General features: G+C 38.0%; 1 protein-coding gene across 1 annotated transcript in view; it reads left to right on the forward strand.

Moving 5' to 3' along the window:
• LOC134601502 (uncharacterized) overlaps positions 1–6,038 on the forward strand; it is a 33,734-nt gene extending 27,696 nt beyond the window's left edge. The window contains exon 4 of the mRNA XM_063446002.1: positions 4,475–6,038. Coding sequence (XP_063302072.1) covers positions 4,475–5,087 — 613 coding nt within the window. The 3' untranslated portion in view covers positions 5,088–6,038. The remainder of the gene's footprint in view (positions 1–4,474) is intronic.
• The last annotated feature ends 10,540 nt before the right edge of the window (positions 6,039–16,578 follow it).

A 16,578-nucleotide genomic window follows, 5' to 3' on the forward strand; every position in this document is an offset into this window, starting at 1 on the left:
CTGTGGGGCTCTGTTATACACTCAGACACATTACTGGGAGTATTATTGCTGTGGAGCTCTGTTATACACTCAGACACATTACTGGAAGTATTATTGCTGTGGAGCTCTGTTATACATTCAGACACATTACTGGGAGTATTATTGCTGTGAAGCTCTGTTACACACTCAGACACATTACTGGGAGTATTATTGCTGTGGAGCTATGTTACACACTCAGACACATTACTAGGAGTATTATTACTGCGGGGCTCTGTTACACACTCAGACACATTACTGGGAGTATTATTGCTGTGGGGCTCTGTTATACACTCAGACACATTACTGGGAGTATTATTGCTGTGGAGCTCTGTTATACACTCAGACACATTACTGGGAGTATTATTGCTGTGGAGCTCTGTTATACACTCAGACACATTACTATGAGTATTATTGCTGTGGGGCTCTGTTATACACTCAGACACATTACTGGGAGTATTATTGCTGTGGGGCTCTGTTATACACTCAGACACACAAACAATATGGAGCTCCTGGAAAAGAGGGGCAGAGGGATTTAAGTCCAAACAGGGCCACTTGGGTGGTATGGAGTTTATATGTAGAAAAAAATGTAAATGCCAATAAATATAGAAATACGAAAATAAATATAGTTTAGAACCAGCACAATCTCCACCTTGGAATATACTATGCCTTTTATTTGCTCTAATTTTGATTTGGTGGGCTGTAGGAATCCCCTCAGTTTGGATGGATGAGAGGTAAGAGAGTTGTAATTTATTAAAAGGACACTATAGTCACCGGAACAGCTACAGCTTATTGAATTTGTTCTGGTGAGTAGAAACATTACCTTCAGGCATTTTGCAGTAAACCGTCTTTTCATAGAAATGCAGTGTTTACATTACAACATAGGGATACCTCCACTGGCCACTACTGAGATGGGTACTAGAGGTGATTCCTGGGGCAGTGCTGCACAATGTGACTGACAGTCAGTGTCTCCACCTTCTGTATGGAGACACTGAACTTTCCTCACAGAGATGTAATGATTCAATGCATCTCTACGAGGAGATGCTGATTGGCCAGGGCTGTGTTTGTCTTGTACTGGCTCTGCCCCTGATCTGCCTCCTTGACAGTCTCAGCCAATCTTATGGGGAAGCATTGTTATTGGCTCAGATCACCACTTCTGATGATGTCAACCAAGCAGGCAGATCAGGGGCCGAGGCAGCATCTGCAGACTGGAGTAAAGGTAAGATTTTGATATATTTAGGGAGGCAATGAGGGTGAAGGGGGGCTAGATGGTGACTTTAACACTATAGGGCCAGGAAAACATGTTTGTGTTCCTAACCCTATAGTGTTCCTTTAACGGTTAAATACATTTTGTATGAAAAAGACTACACCTACCATCCATATTGTATCATTTTTTAGTTAATGGCCTCTGGTGCTGGAAGCAAGCTCACAGGATATCGCTTTAAGAAAACACATACCCTATGCTAATGTCTTGCATTCATCTTTCATGTAAATCCATACCTCCTAACAGCAGTATCTGGTGAAGCAGGATTTCGGTGGGCGGGGTAAAAGGGTGTTCCACTGACGCGAATCACATAACCAAAACTGCCCAGAGGGGCAAACATGCCCCAAAAAATCTGCCCGAGGAATTAGAAGGTCAGTCTGGCATGAATACATGTCAGGCTGCCTGTCAATCATGCAGGCTGGCCAACTAAGGGCATACTATGCAGACAGCACCCTGAGCTTGGCATAAATGAGTCTAATGATGCGCTCGCTCCATGCTTTCTAAGGACTGTCTCCTAGCAGTCACTTGTCCACTCCTCTCCTTACCCTTACTAGCAGGCAGAAGCTCCTTTTACACAGTCTGGGACAGAGAAAATATGTGTGTTGTGAATTTTGAAGAAAGGGAACTTGCCAGATAGTTAGAGAGACTGAAGTAGCAAGAGCATTTACATAGTATGCAAAGTCAGCTCTACCTTTACTGATTTCATTGTCATCCAGTCCACCCAAGTTTTGTTTCCCTACATCCACATGTGAAGAGTAGTAAAAAAGATTTTTTTTTAGCAATGGGCCGATTTCATGGACATGGGCCTGGAGCTGCAGCTCCATCAGCCCCTATGTTAATCCGGCCCTGGGTAGGGTTTATAACTTGCCTGTGAGTACCGTGGTTTAGCTGCTGTCTATGAGTTGTTGGGATGATCTCCTGTCTGTGAGTGAAAAGGTTTAGCTGCTGTCTGTGAGTCTATGACAGATAACGTTATTAAATTAAATAATCAAAATGGACCTGCTTAAATCTGACTCTGCAGTGTTGTTTCTGTGAACATAGTAATTTGAATAGCGGTTTTAGATTTAGACTCACAGATCTGTGTAATATGGTTGTGTAATACATTATTAAATGCAAACACAAAAAACTAAGCCTTGTGCTCAAACTTTAAACACCAAAATAACTGAAAAAGGGGGGGAAACCTGTTTATAAAACTTAAATTTTATTAAAGTCTATTAAGAGGGTGAATTACAAATAAAGGTTTAATTCAACGTGTCCAGAAAATCCAAACCTGTCATAATTAAACTGCCTGTCAGTGTCATCCGCATGAGAAAGCTATCTTAACACAGTAATAGTCACATAGACAATACTGTAAGAGAAATGTAACAATATCTGAAAAACTATCAAAGACTAGGGAACCTAGCTATACCTAGTGTAATAAGTATAGCTACAAGAAAAGCTGAAATATATATAGCAGAGAAGAGTAAGGGAAAATGCTATACATTTTAGGGAATGAGGTGTAAAAACCCAAATTCTCATGGAGCAACCTGCCACACTCTCCCTTAATATTTCTGTCTATACCTGTGCTTAAGTTTCCACAACTCTTGGGCGGCAACAATGGCTATCGTATTCTGCTATAAAATCACCTGATTACAAAAATATTTCTTTTATTTTATGTGTTTGGGCTGATGACTATGATATCCTGTATTGTTGAAACATTAAAACATGTTAACATATATAAAAAAGCAACATACCCAACAGAGCATACAAAACCACAACACATAGCACACATAGCATACACAAACACATAACAGCACCGAACAGAGTATCCGCATGTCACACACAGCACTATGTTTCACAATATTAGATAGATGTACAGGGAACATACTACAGCTAGCGATATACAAGATAGCAACACTTAGTAGTACAGTGGATAGCATGTAGTACACAGTAACACACAGAAACAGCACACATCACATACAGTTACACACAGCAGCTCATAGCCTTACACAGGATAGAGAATACAGACAAGGTAATGAGAAATGTACATAGTGTAACACTATAAAAACAGTATGTGGAAATATATAATAACACAAGGAGAAAAAAAAGGACATATCACCCACTCCATGGTTGTGTCATTAGAGGCCTGCAGGAGGTCCTTCAGAAGTTCTTAAATATAACCAGAAAGCACTGCATAGTGCACTGTGTGATATATAAGCACACCATTAATGCGTATTGCACTTATAAAGTAAAAGTAGTATACTGTCTTATCCCAACTTCAGTAAGTGGTAAATCTCTGGGGATTTTACTGTTGGTTTTGATTCCAGAAGTTCAGCAGATGTTGCAAACTTGTGTTGAACTGTGTTGAGATTTGGGGAACTTGTTCTGTATTGTGTTGAAGATTTGGGGAACTTGTGTTACATTTTGTTATAGATTTGGGGGGCTTGTGTTGTATTTTGTCGAAGATTTTGGGGGCTTGTGTTGCGTGTTGTTGAAGATTTGTGAGAAATCTTTTTTGTTTACTAGACAAGGTTGATAAAGAGATGGGAATAACAATTTGCCTCAATAATGTGGTGTGCTTGATGCGTGGGATATTCCTTTATCTATTCGGCACAGAGACTAGCAGCACCGTGTACAGGTATATGGTTGATTTCTTAGTGACTCTATCATCAGCCAGGAGTTTAGTCACTAACTAAACTCTGAATTGTAGTAAATTAAACTAGAAAAAAGGCAAAAACAACTGAACTGGAAAAATTCCAATTTATAGTAATAGCTTGGCTCTTTTAATGTTGCCTTTTGGATTCCAGTTTGCCACTATTCAGAGTTAAGTGAAAACCCCTCAGTGTATCAAAACAAATATTAAATATTGTAATTACAAAATCCTATTCTCCTGTTTTTAGCTTATTTTTTTCCTTTTTAATTATTGAAATATCATTCCCAGTGGGTTGGTAGCAGTTCGGGGACCTTTGCACAAGACCCATGTTGAAACCCAAATTTAAGAACATGGATATATTCACAGCACCTTGCCAAAAAGTCTCTAAAATTAGGAATTTTAAATCCACTATGCTGTTTATGTATCCATGCAAAGATTTCATAACTAATACATGGATATACAAGTAACAAGCCAGCAGCTTTAAAATGCTCTGAAGGGTACTTGTTTAACTTCTTACACAATCATAGAATGATTCACAATTCTGTCTTTCTCTTTTATATTAGGGGAGCACATCGCCTGAGAGAGGACACTCAACAAAATTGGAAGAGGAGGGGGATGATATACCCTTACCAAAATACAGTTACTTCAAGTCATCTGTCTTTTGATCCTTTGTCTATGGAAAACCACACAGACCGCAATGCTTTGCCCCAGAGAAATGCTCACTGCCATAGGCCTCTGCCTCAGAGAAACCAGCTACCTCCTCCTCCCCCTGTTCCACCTCCTCGGAACTGGCAACATCAACCAACTATGCTTGCAAAGAACCAAAGGCCTTCTGAGGAGAATTCCTCACCTGACCTTCCATATCCTACAATACCTACCCATAAGAACTTCTGGACACATGAGGTTCCACCAAGGTCAAATGATATATATAGTAATGTTCTGCGCAAGAAACCAAAGATGACTCAGCCATCATGGTGTTCTCGAAGAAATACCCCTACTTTTGATATTATGGTACACTCAAGACCTCTGTGGTCCACTTCCTCATATTGTCCTGAAGAAGTTGCTCCACTGCAGCCCACAATATCCAATGTGGATTCTCCTTTTTCTACCATTAACCCCATGTATCACAGTGGAGCACAATGGGTATCCCGCTCCGAGGGTAACATCCGACTATAAATAATGTAATAATAATTGAGTATACATAGACATTTATAATCCACTGACACCACATCTATACATTTATATAGTTACTGTGGCTTAAGAGACCCTATCAACTAAGCAGTGCTGATCGACATTTCCAATCAATATCAGCAACGGAAAGAACTGATTCTGCCCAAATTTAGGGCCCCCAGAAGTTTCCCTAGATTAGTCTCAGTTCATAACAAGCAATAATTGCACGGATGATATCACCACCTGTGCATTACGGGAATCGGAAACGTGATCAGCTCGCTGAAATAATGGGCACCTCATGAAAACTATGTAACCATCAGAAAATATACACCATTTACTTTATCATATTCTTTAGTAATTTATATTATATATTCTTTGTCTTATGGTCCAGTATGTATTTTATAATTCTTTGGTAAAGTGAAATGCTGTAGCTAAGGGAAGAAATTATTCTATGAGTTGTGATTCTAATCCTGTGGGCACCTGGGGAAAAGGCAGTATTAGGTTCCCTAATGAAAGTCAGTGATAAGTGTTCAGCATGGCTGGCCGCAGGATAACGCTCTTTTTTTTTCCTCCTTAATAATTTATGAACCAGAACAGGAGATGCATTTCATGTACAGGTTAGCTCTATGGAGGTAGTGAGTACCCCCATCCCCCCCAAGTGTTGCTGAAATGAAAGTCTGAATAGCACTGGTCAGGATCAGACTGGTGACTAGTATTATTTATAAAGGCACCAACAAATTCAGCAGCGCTGTACAATAGATGGATAACAAACAAGTAGTTGCAACATCACAAGTGAACGTACAGAAACAGAAGTTGCTGAGAGTCCTGCTCAAAAGAGCTTACATTCTATGTGGAGTGGGGTACACGAAGTACGGGTAAGATGTATTTAATGTAATGGAAAGGTAGTTGGCTAGAAGAGTTTACAATGATGGATTTTGTTTGTTTTAGGATAAGAAGCAAGGTAGGTCAATGAGGTGTTAGCACGAGTCCATGATGTTTGAATGTGTATGGATGCACGACAGAGGGGTAGATAGACATATCATACATGCAGGTGTACATGTGCATGCACATGTATATTCTGTGTGTGCAGATGTGTGTACATTTGTATCATGTATATTTCAATGTATCGAGGTGTGTTTGATTTTTTCTAAGATGCGTGTACGAGATGTTTTCCCAGGTTGCCCGAGGTGGTAGGACCTGTTTTTTGCTTATCCATTAGGAATTACTGATCCAAACTTTTTCTATTATTAGTCATGTTTAGCAAGTGCTACACCAGATCACATTGCGCTCACTTGTCCTTGCTCCAACGTGTGAAATAAAATATAAATCAATATGTGTTCTTTTATTCTTCGCTTACCGAGCATCTGCTTTGAAAGTCTTATCATAAATACAACAGAAGTCTACAACAGGAAGTCTACTGTAAGCTTGTCCACCTACTAGCTAGAGTCCCAGCACCACACATTATTATTATTTTATTATTTATATAGCGCCAACAAATTCCGTAGCGCTGTACAATGGGCACACATGTAATGATTGGCTGAGAACATCACCAAGTCATTCACAGGAACAGAGACAAACAAAAAAGGAGAAAACAAAATACACCTGATAAAATAAATGCATAAATAAAAGACAGATAAAATAGTAGATAAAGCAATTAGCAGTCGATTTAAGTGGATGTCGAACAATAAATAATAAATCTACATATATGTTTTTTTTGTTTGTTTTTTTGTGTGTTTGTGTTTGTGTATGGAAAATGGGACAAATGGCTGGAACTTGCCCTACGAGTGGCAATACCTATACAGGTTGTGGTTTAATCTCTCCCTTGGAAGTTGACATTTAAACAGGGCAAATAAAATATAAACATTAAACAAGTAGTTTGAGTGCTCACATAAGAAATGGCAAAGTCGATGCAGTTCTAATGGTCAGCTCCACCTTCTGCCTGAACACACACCAAGTTATAGACTAATACAATTACACAATCATAAAGTTAATGTCAGGTAGCAATATCTGTCTTTCTGTCTGTCTGGTTATCTGTGTGTCCAGCGATCTTTGTCTAACCTGGCTATCTCTTTGGCAAAATATCTATTAAAGGATCACTCTAGTGCTAGGAAAACAAACTCGTTTTCATGGCACTATGTAGTCCTTAGGTCCCCCCCACCCTCATGGTTTCTCCTCCCTCATGGTTCCCCTCCAATCTTTCCACCACTTTTTCCAACAGAAGTTTAAAATTTTCAAACACTCTACATTTGGTGGTCTTCTGAAATCGAAATTTCTGCTAAAACTAGCAGAATTTACTATGATGAAAACCAGTACTTTTTAGATAACTTTTAGAACACTGTAACTCTGTCTTTATGTCTGTTTCTGTAAGCATACCTATAGGTTTCCTAATGTCTGTGAAAAACAGTGTCTGTACATTTGTTTCTGTAAACAAGCCTCTGTGCATGAATGTGTATATTTGTTTCTGTGTGTAAGCGTGTTTGTCTGTGTGCATTAATATTTCTGTATGTTTCTCTGGTGTATTTATCTCTGGATATAACTGTTCATGTTTGTTTGTCAGTGCATGACAGTCTTTGCAGAAATGTATGTCTAAATGCACGTCTCTGAGTGTCTAATCATATGTGTGATTAATAATGCATTTCTTCTGTCTGCATGCAAGTGTTTTTGTGTCTGCATAATTATGCCTGTGTGCCTGTCTGTGGGTACTTATGTTTGTGTGTGTCTGTGTTGTTGCACCCCGTATTGGCTCATCAAACAACTACTTCTGTGTGGAAACAACACACAACCAGAACGACGCATCCCTATAATACATGCAAATATACTCTACCATGCATGTTGACACAATCGTCATGTGGGCGAGTTGTGAAAAAAACTGTACATTATAAAATATAAAGTCTCAGCAGCTGGTGCATAAATTGAGCAAATAAACTGGTTCTATTGAGTTTTTATTTCTATTCTACCCCATTTAATTTTTCATGTATCCTTTGCTTTTTTTTTGTCCTATATTTTATGCCTGCTTCCTTTGGGACCCACTCAGACACTTTCATCATGTCACAATATTTAGACGCTCTGGTGAAAATGTTTTAGGGACAGTTGGCTGTGAGAGGTGTCTGATTGCATTGCAGAAGGGTTTGACTAGGTCTGGCTGCTCACCAAACGTCTGTTTGGCTTTTAATGTTTGCTTGTTTTTTTTGCAGCTGATAGCCAGCATTTGGCTGACAATTAATTTTATGCAACTGACCTAATACCATGGTTTCATTATGTAATATTAGGAGCTCTTTCTACACCAATAACCCCGGTCACAGACAATGTAAAACATTTTTTTTATAGTTGAAATAGCCCATTCCTGGCCAACAAACTCCTTGTACATAGATTTAGGTGATAGATAGTTTGAATAGTTATTGCCTTGGTATTCTGTACAAAGTCCAAGGGTGATAAGAGTGGAAGGCATTAGTATTGGATATTAGTATCCTCTAATTCCTTTCGAGGAGATATGGCGAGGGAGAGGTCGTATTTATTCAATAAACTTGGTGGTTAACAAGCTAACACATCAGCATATTGAGAAAGACTTTTTCTAAACAGGGTAAATTGAGTCCTGGACTGCAGAACACAGAGCCGCAGAATATTACTGACATGCGAGAGCCCCTCAAAGCAAAATTAATAAAAAATAAAGGGAATGTCTTGACAATGAGTTAAGTGTGAGTGTTAGTGGGTGTGATGTTTGACAATATAATACATTTTTTGTTTTTTATTTTTTCTGAACATGAATGTTCTCAGTATACCCATCAAGGGGCCTGCTGAAGCCTGGACAGGATGTGGCCTGTTTATTTCCTGTTTTTGTGGCAGATTCTTCTGCCCTCGATTCTACTGATGTCAGTAATGCAGAGACTGGTTGTGTTGAGGACATTGTTATTCTGTGAGTATAGTGTAAGTGGTTAGACCACATGCTGATAATGACGACAGGAGGTCACATGCCGGCTGTGTACTAACCAATTTCATATTATACCCCTACCTCTTATTCCAACAATTATTGTTATCAATAGCAGCCAATCTCTTATTAGCTAATCAATCACTTAAATAATTAGCATAAGCATTTCAGGTCAATTATTTTTTTTTTACCTTTGAGGGCTTTCAATGAGTAATTCAATATTGTGTAGCATAGTTTATTGGAATACCACAAGAAGAAAGTCCTTCTCTGTCTTCTATACCTACAGTATATCTAGATCCGTCTTGTAGTTACGATTGCTGAAAAAAATTTTTTAGGATTCCAATGCAGGGTGTTGAAGTTTACTGGTAAAACTGTTTTTTTATTAGAAAAAGAACAATGAAATGTAATGGGGACGTTTATTTAGTGTCCTAAAAGAACAGGAAGAAACTGTGCTTTATATATAACTATATACACTTGCCACAGTGCCACCTACTGCGCAGTCCGTAAAACACAACCAATATATATGGTTTGTGATTGTATTTAAACAAGTCACACCTCTAATGATTGGAAAGTAGGAATGTAAAGTAGGGATACATTTGTAAGGAGCTACTATATCTTTACACATGTTTACCGATAAACTGATAAGCAAACCTATTAGCCCTACAACTATTATATAATAAACTAAAATAAGAGACTGGAACTGTACCTACATCAACCCAGTCTGTTATATTTACGTGGTGTCATTCTACATTGATTTAAATGTTAATGATATTTTGAAGGACTGCAGAGTTTGGGAGAGTCAGAAATGGTGTGAGAGGGCATTCAATAAGGAGGGGCTGCCCTGAAGGTGCAGTTCTGGGGTGCAAGTATGAGAATGGGACAGTAATAGAATATTAGCACAGAGAAGAGGTCGGCTGGAACATATGTGTTAATAAGGCAGGAAATATAAGCAGAGGAGTTATACAGCTAACTACATGCAGCAAACACGTTATTTTCTATTAATAAATTGTTATTGATTTTCAAAATATAAATACATGCATTATTCAATTATCAGAAACAATAACATATATAATGTAAGCTTGCATATATGGACATGTGAAGATAACTACATAACCTGAGTTACCTTAGAGCAGTGTAGGAGGGCAAGGCTGTATAACGAGGGGAGAGGAGACTATATATATTCAACTCAAATCGTCTCCCTTTATGGCGTTGATCCTAAGATCTTTAACCAATTATCCCAAATACAGTATTTTTCTCAAATGACAGAAATTAGAAGCAATTTTCCGTTCCATCTTGCACTGGAGTTTGACAAAATTTGACATAATATGACAGAGATATATACATATATTGGTAGGGTTTGTCTGAATTCCTGAATTCTTTATAAAACAAAACAAAAATGATACATTCAGGACAATTTGAAAAAAATTATTTCGGATCCATTTGATTTCCTCGGGGTAACAAATTAGGGTCTTATCTACTAAGCAACCGAAACAGCAAAATGAAGGAAAAGGCTTTCCCCCCTTAATTTTGAGCTTACAACTGTTTAGCTCCCTTATTTGTTATCCTTAATTATGTATATAAGGTTAGTGATCTCCCTGTATATAAGGTTAGTGATCTCTCTGTATATACGGTTAGTGATCTCCCTGTATATAAGGTTAGTGATCTCCCTGTATATAAGGTTAGTGATCTCTCTGTATATAAGGTTACAGTTCTCTCTGTATATATGGTTAGTGATCTCTCTGTATATAAGGTTAGTGATCTCTCTGTATATAAGGTTACAGATCTCTCTGTATATAAGGTTAGTGATCTCCCTGTATATAAGGTTAGTGATCTCCCTGTATATAAGGTTAGTGATCTCTCTGTATATAAGGTTACAGATCTCTCTGTATATATGGTTAGTGATCTCTCTGTATATAAGGTTAGTGATCTCTCTGTATATAAGGTTACAGATCTCTCTGTATATATGGTTAGTTATCTCTCTGTATATAAGGTTAGTGATCTCTCTGTATATAAGGTTAGTGATCTCTCTGTATATAAGGTTACAGATCTCTCTGTATATATGGTTAGTGATCTCTCTGTATATAAGGTTAGTGATCTCTCTGTATATAAGGTTACAGATCTCTCTGTATATATGGTTAGTGATCTCTCTGTATATAAGGTTAGTGATCTCTCTGTATATAAGGTTAGTGATCTCTCTGTATATATGGTTAGTGATCTCTCTGTATATAAGGTTAGTGATCTCTCTGTATATAAGGTGGTTAGTGATCTCCCTGTATATAAGGTTAGTGATCTCTCTGTATATAAGGTTACAGATCTCTCTGTATATATGGTTAGTGATCTCTCTGTATATAAGGTTAGTGATCTCTCTGTATATAAGGTTAGTGATCTCTCTGTATATAAGGTTACAGATCTCTCTGTATATATGGTTAGTGATCTCTCTGTATATAAGGTGGTTAGTGATCTCCCTGTATATAAGGTTAGTGATCTCTCTGTTTATAAGGTTAGTGATCTCCCTGTATATAAGGTTACAGATCTCTCTGTATATATGGTTAGTGATCTCTCTGTATATAAGGTGGTTAGTGATCTCCCTGTATATAAGGTTAGTGATCTCTCTGTTTATAAGGTTAGTGATCTCTCTGTATATAAGGTTAGTGATCTCCCTGTATATAAGGTTAGTGATCTCTCTGTATATAAGGTTAGTGATCTCTCTGTATATATACGGTTAGTGATCTCTCTGTATATAAGGTTAGTGATCTCTCTGTATATATACGGTTAGTGATCTCTCTGTATATAAGGTTAGTGATCTCCCTGTATATACGGTTAGTGATCTCTCTGTATATAAGGTTAGTGATCTCCCTGTATATAAGGTTAGTGATCTCCCTGTATATAAGGTTAGTGATCTCCCTGTATATAAGGTTAGTGATCTCCCTGTATATAAGGTTAGTGATCTCTCTGTATATATACGGTTAGTGATCTCTCTGTATATATGGTTAGTGATCTCTCTGTATATAAGGTTAGTGATCTCTCTGTATATAAGGTTAGTGATCTCCCTGTATATACGGTTAGTGATCTCTCTGTATATAAGGTTAGTGATCTCCCTCTGTATATAAGGTTAGTGATCTCTCTGTATATATACGGTTAGTGATCTCTCTGTATATATGGTTAGTGATCTCTCTGTATATAAGGTTAGTGATCTCTCTGTATATAAGGTTAGTGATCTCCCTGTATATACGGTTAGTGATCTCCCTGTATATAAGGTTACAGATCTCTCTGTATATACGGTTAGTGATCTCTCTGTATATAAGGTTAGTGATCTCCCTCTGTATATAAGGTTAGTGATCTCCCTGTATATAAGGTTAGTGATCTCTCTGTATATAAGGTTAGTGATCTCCCTCTGTATATAAGGTTAGTGATCTCTCTGTATATATACGGTTAGTGATCTCTCTGTATATATGGTTAGTGATCTCTCTGTATATAAGGTTAGTGATCTCTCTGTATATAAGGTTAGTGATCTCCCTGTATATACGGTTAGTGATCTCCCTGTATATAAGGTTACAGATCTCTCTGTATATACGGTTAGTGATCTCTCTGTATATAAGGTTAGTGATCTCTCTGTATATAAGGTTAGTGATCTCCCTGTATATACGGTTAGTGATCTCCCTGTATATAAGGTTACAGATCTCTCTGTATATACGGTTAGTGATCTCTCTGTATATATGGTTAGTGATCTCTCTGTATATACGGTTAGTGATCTCTCTGTATATATGGTTAGTGATCTCTCTGTATATATGGTTAGTGATCTCTCTGTATATAAGGTTAGTGATCTCTCTGTATATAAGGTTAGTGATCTCCCTGTATATACGGTTAGTGATCTCCCTGTATATAAGGTTACAGATCTCTCTGTATATAAGGTTAGTGATCTCTCTGTATATAAGGTTAGTGATCTCCCTGTATATACGGTTAGTGATCTCCCTGTATATAAGGTTACAGATCTCTCTGTATATACGGTTAGTGATCTCTCTGTATATAAGGTTAGTGATCTCCCTGTATATACGGTTAGTGATCTCCCTGTATATAAGGTTACAGATCTCTCTGTATATACGGTTAGTGATCTCTCTGTATATATGGTTAGTGATCTCTCTGTACATACGGTTAGTGATCTCTCTGTATATATGGTTAGTGATCTCTCTGTATATAAGGTTAGTGATCTCTCTGTATATACGGTTAGTGATCTCTCTGTATATAAGGTTACAGATCTCTCTGTATATACGGTTAGTGATCTCTCTGTATATATGGTTAGTGATCTCTCTGTATATACGGTTAGTGATCTCTCTGTATATATGGTTAGTGATCTCTCTGTATATATGGTTAGTGATCTCTCTGTATATAAGGTTAGTGATCTCTCTGTATATAAGGTTAGTGATCTCTCTGTATATAAGGTTAGTGATCTCCCTGTATATAAGGTTAGTGATCTCCCTGTATATAAGGTTAGTGATCTCTCTGTATATATGGTTAGTGATCTCCCTCTGTATATAAGGTTAGTGATCTCTCTGTATATATGGTTAGTGATCTCTCTGTATATATGGTTAGTGATCTCTCTGTATATAAGGTTAGTGATCTCTCTGTATATAAGGTTAGTGATCTCTCTGTATATAAGGTTAGTGATCTCCCTGTATATATGGTTAGTGATCTCTCTGTATATAAGGTTAGTGATCTCTCTGTATATACGGTTAGTGATCTCTCTGTATATAAGGTTAGTGATCTCCCTGTATATATGGTTAGTGATCTCCCTGTATATAAGGTTAGTGATCTCCCTGTATATAAGGTTAGTGATCTCTCTGTATATAAGGTTAGTGATCTCTCTGTATATAAGGTTAGTGATCTCCCTGTATATAAGGTTAGTGATCTCCCTGTATATAAGGTTACAGATATCTCTGTATATACGGTTAGTGATCTCTCTGTATATAAGGTTAGTGATCTCCCTGTATATAAGGTTAGTGATCTCCCTGTATATAAGGTTAGTGATCTCCCTGTATATAAGGTTAGTGATCTCTCTGTATATAAGGTTAGTGATCTCCATGTATATAAGGTTAGTGATCTCCATGTATATAAGGTTAGTGATCTCTCTGTATATAAGGTTAGTGATCTCCCTGTATATAAGGTTAGTGATCTCCCTGTATATAAGGTTAGTGATCTCTCTGTATATAAGGTTAGTGATCTCTCTGTATATATGGTTAGTGATCTCCCTGTATATAAGGTTAGTGATCTCCATGTATATAAGGTTAGTGATCTCTCTGTATATAAGGTTAGTGATCTCCCTGTATATAAGGTTAGTGATCTCCCTGTATATAAGGTTAGTGATCTCTCTGTATATAAGGTTAGTGATCTCTCTGTATATAAGGTTAGTGATCTCCCTGTATATAAGGTTAGTGATCTCCCTCTGTATATAAGGTTAGTGATCTCCCTGTATATAAGGTTAGTGATCTCCCTGTATATAAGGTTAGTGATCTCCCTGTATATAAGGTTAGTGATCTCCCTGTATATAAGGTTAGTGATCTCCCTGTATATACGGTTAGTGATCTCTCTGTATATAAGGTTAGTGATCTCCCTGTATATAAGGTTAGTGATCTCCCTGTATATAAGGTTAGTGATCTCTCTGTATATAAGGTTAGTGATCTCTCTGTATATATGGTTAGTGATCTCCCTGTATAAAAGGTTAGTGATCTCCATGTATATAAGGTTAGTGATCTCTCTGTATATAAGGTTAGTGATCTCCCTGTATATAAGGTTAGTGATCTCCCTGTATATAAGGTTAGTGATCTCTCTGTATATAAGGTTAGTGATCTCTCTGTATATATGGTTAGTGATCTCCCTGTATATAAGGTTAGTGATCTCCATGTATATATGGTTAGTGATCTCTCTGTATATAAGGTTAGTGATCTCCCTGTATATAAGGTTAGTGATCTCTCTGTACATAAGGTTAGTGATCTCCCTCTGTATATAAGGTTAGTGATCTCTCTGTATATAAGGTTAGTGATCTCTCTGTATATATACGGTTAGTGATCTCTCTGTATATATGGTTAGTGATCTCCCTGTATATAAGGTTAGTGATCTCCCTGTATATAAGGTTAGTGATCTCCCTGTATATAAGGTTAGTGATCTCCCTCTGTATATAAGGTTAGTGATCTCTCTGTATATAAGGTTAGTGATCTCTCTGTATATAAGGTTAGTGATCTCTCTGTATATAAGGTTAGTGATCTCTCTGTTTATAAGGTTACAGATATCTCTGTATTAGCAGTTTCCCTTTATATAGGATTAGATATTTGTATTCATATTTCTGCAGACTGTGCTATGTGCACAGTGTGTGTAAAGTATGCTAATAATATGAAGTGATCTATGAAATAAAATCTCATTAAGATGTCTTTTATTACACTTAGCGCCCCCTCCCCTCCCCTGCTTCTCCACAGTCTGTATTCCCAGAGGTTGCAGCAATCTCTTCAAACATTGCCCAACCGCAGATTGCAATGCTCCAGTCAATGAGGTCTGCTAATAGGACTGGCTTGGCTTGTGGCCCACTGGCCCAGACAGACAGACAGACACCTCCTGGAGAGGGGCAGCGGGTCTATATATAACATGGAAAGTTCAGCTAATATCCAGTCACTGACTCCTTTCTCTCTGTCACTGCGTGTACCCCTGTTCTGTGCTAATATGTGTACCCCATTTTGAGTGACTTTGTGTACCCTATTTATGTAACCCTATTCTGAGTGACTGTGTGTACCCCATTTTATATAACCCCATTCTGAGTGACTGTGTGTACCTCATTTTATATAACCCCATTCTGAGTGACTGTGTGTACCCCTTTCTGTGTCACTGTGTATAATTATACCCCCCATTTTTAGTTATTGAGAGAACCTCTATTCGGTAACACTGTGTTACGTCCATACCGTTTCACTGTTTAGTTTCCCACATTTGAGTAGCTATGTGTACCCCAATCTGTATCACTGTTTGTACCCCAGTTCTAAGTTACTGAGTCTACCCTATTCTGTGTCACTCTGTGTACCTCAATCTGTGTAAATGTGTACACCCTTTCTATTTCACTAGGTCACCTGCCTTTATTGACCTGTGTGTGCTCACATTCTCTGTACCTGTACTGACTATTCTGTGTCACTCGGTGTACCTGTACTGACTATTCTGTGTCACTCGGTGTACCTGTACTGACTATTCTGTGTCACTCGGTGTACCTGTACTGACTATTCTGTGTCACTCGGTGTACCTGTACTGACTATTCTGTGTCACTCGGTGTACCTGTACTGACTATTCTGTGTCACTCTGTGTACCTGTACTGACTATTCTGTGTCACTCGGTGTACCTGTACTGACTATTCTGTGCCACTCGGTGTACCTGTACTGACTATTCTGTGTCACTCGGTGTACCTGTACTGACTATTCTGTGCCACTCGGTGTACCTGTACTGACTATTCTGTGTCACTCAGTGTACCTGTACTGACTATTCTGTGCCACTCGGTGTACCTGTACTGACTATTCTGTGCCACTCGGTGTACCTGTACTGACT

This window comes from Pelobates fuscus, chromosome 3 (genome assembly GCF_036172605.1).
Source record: "Pelobates fuscus isolate aPelFus1 chromosome 3, aPelFus1.pri, whole genome shotgun sequence".
Lineage (NCBI taxonomy): Eukaryota > Metazoa > Chordata > Amphibia > Anura > Pelobatidae > Pelobates > Pelobates fuscus.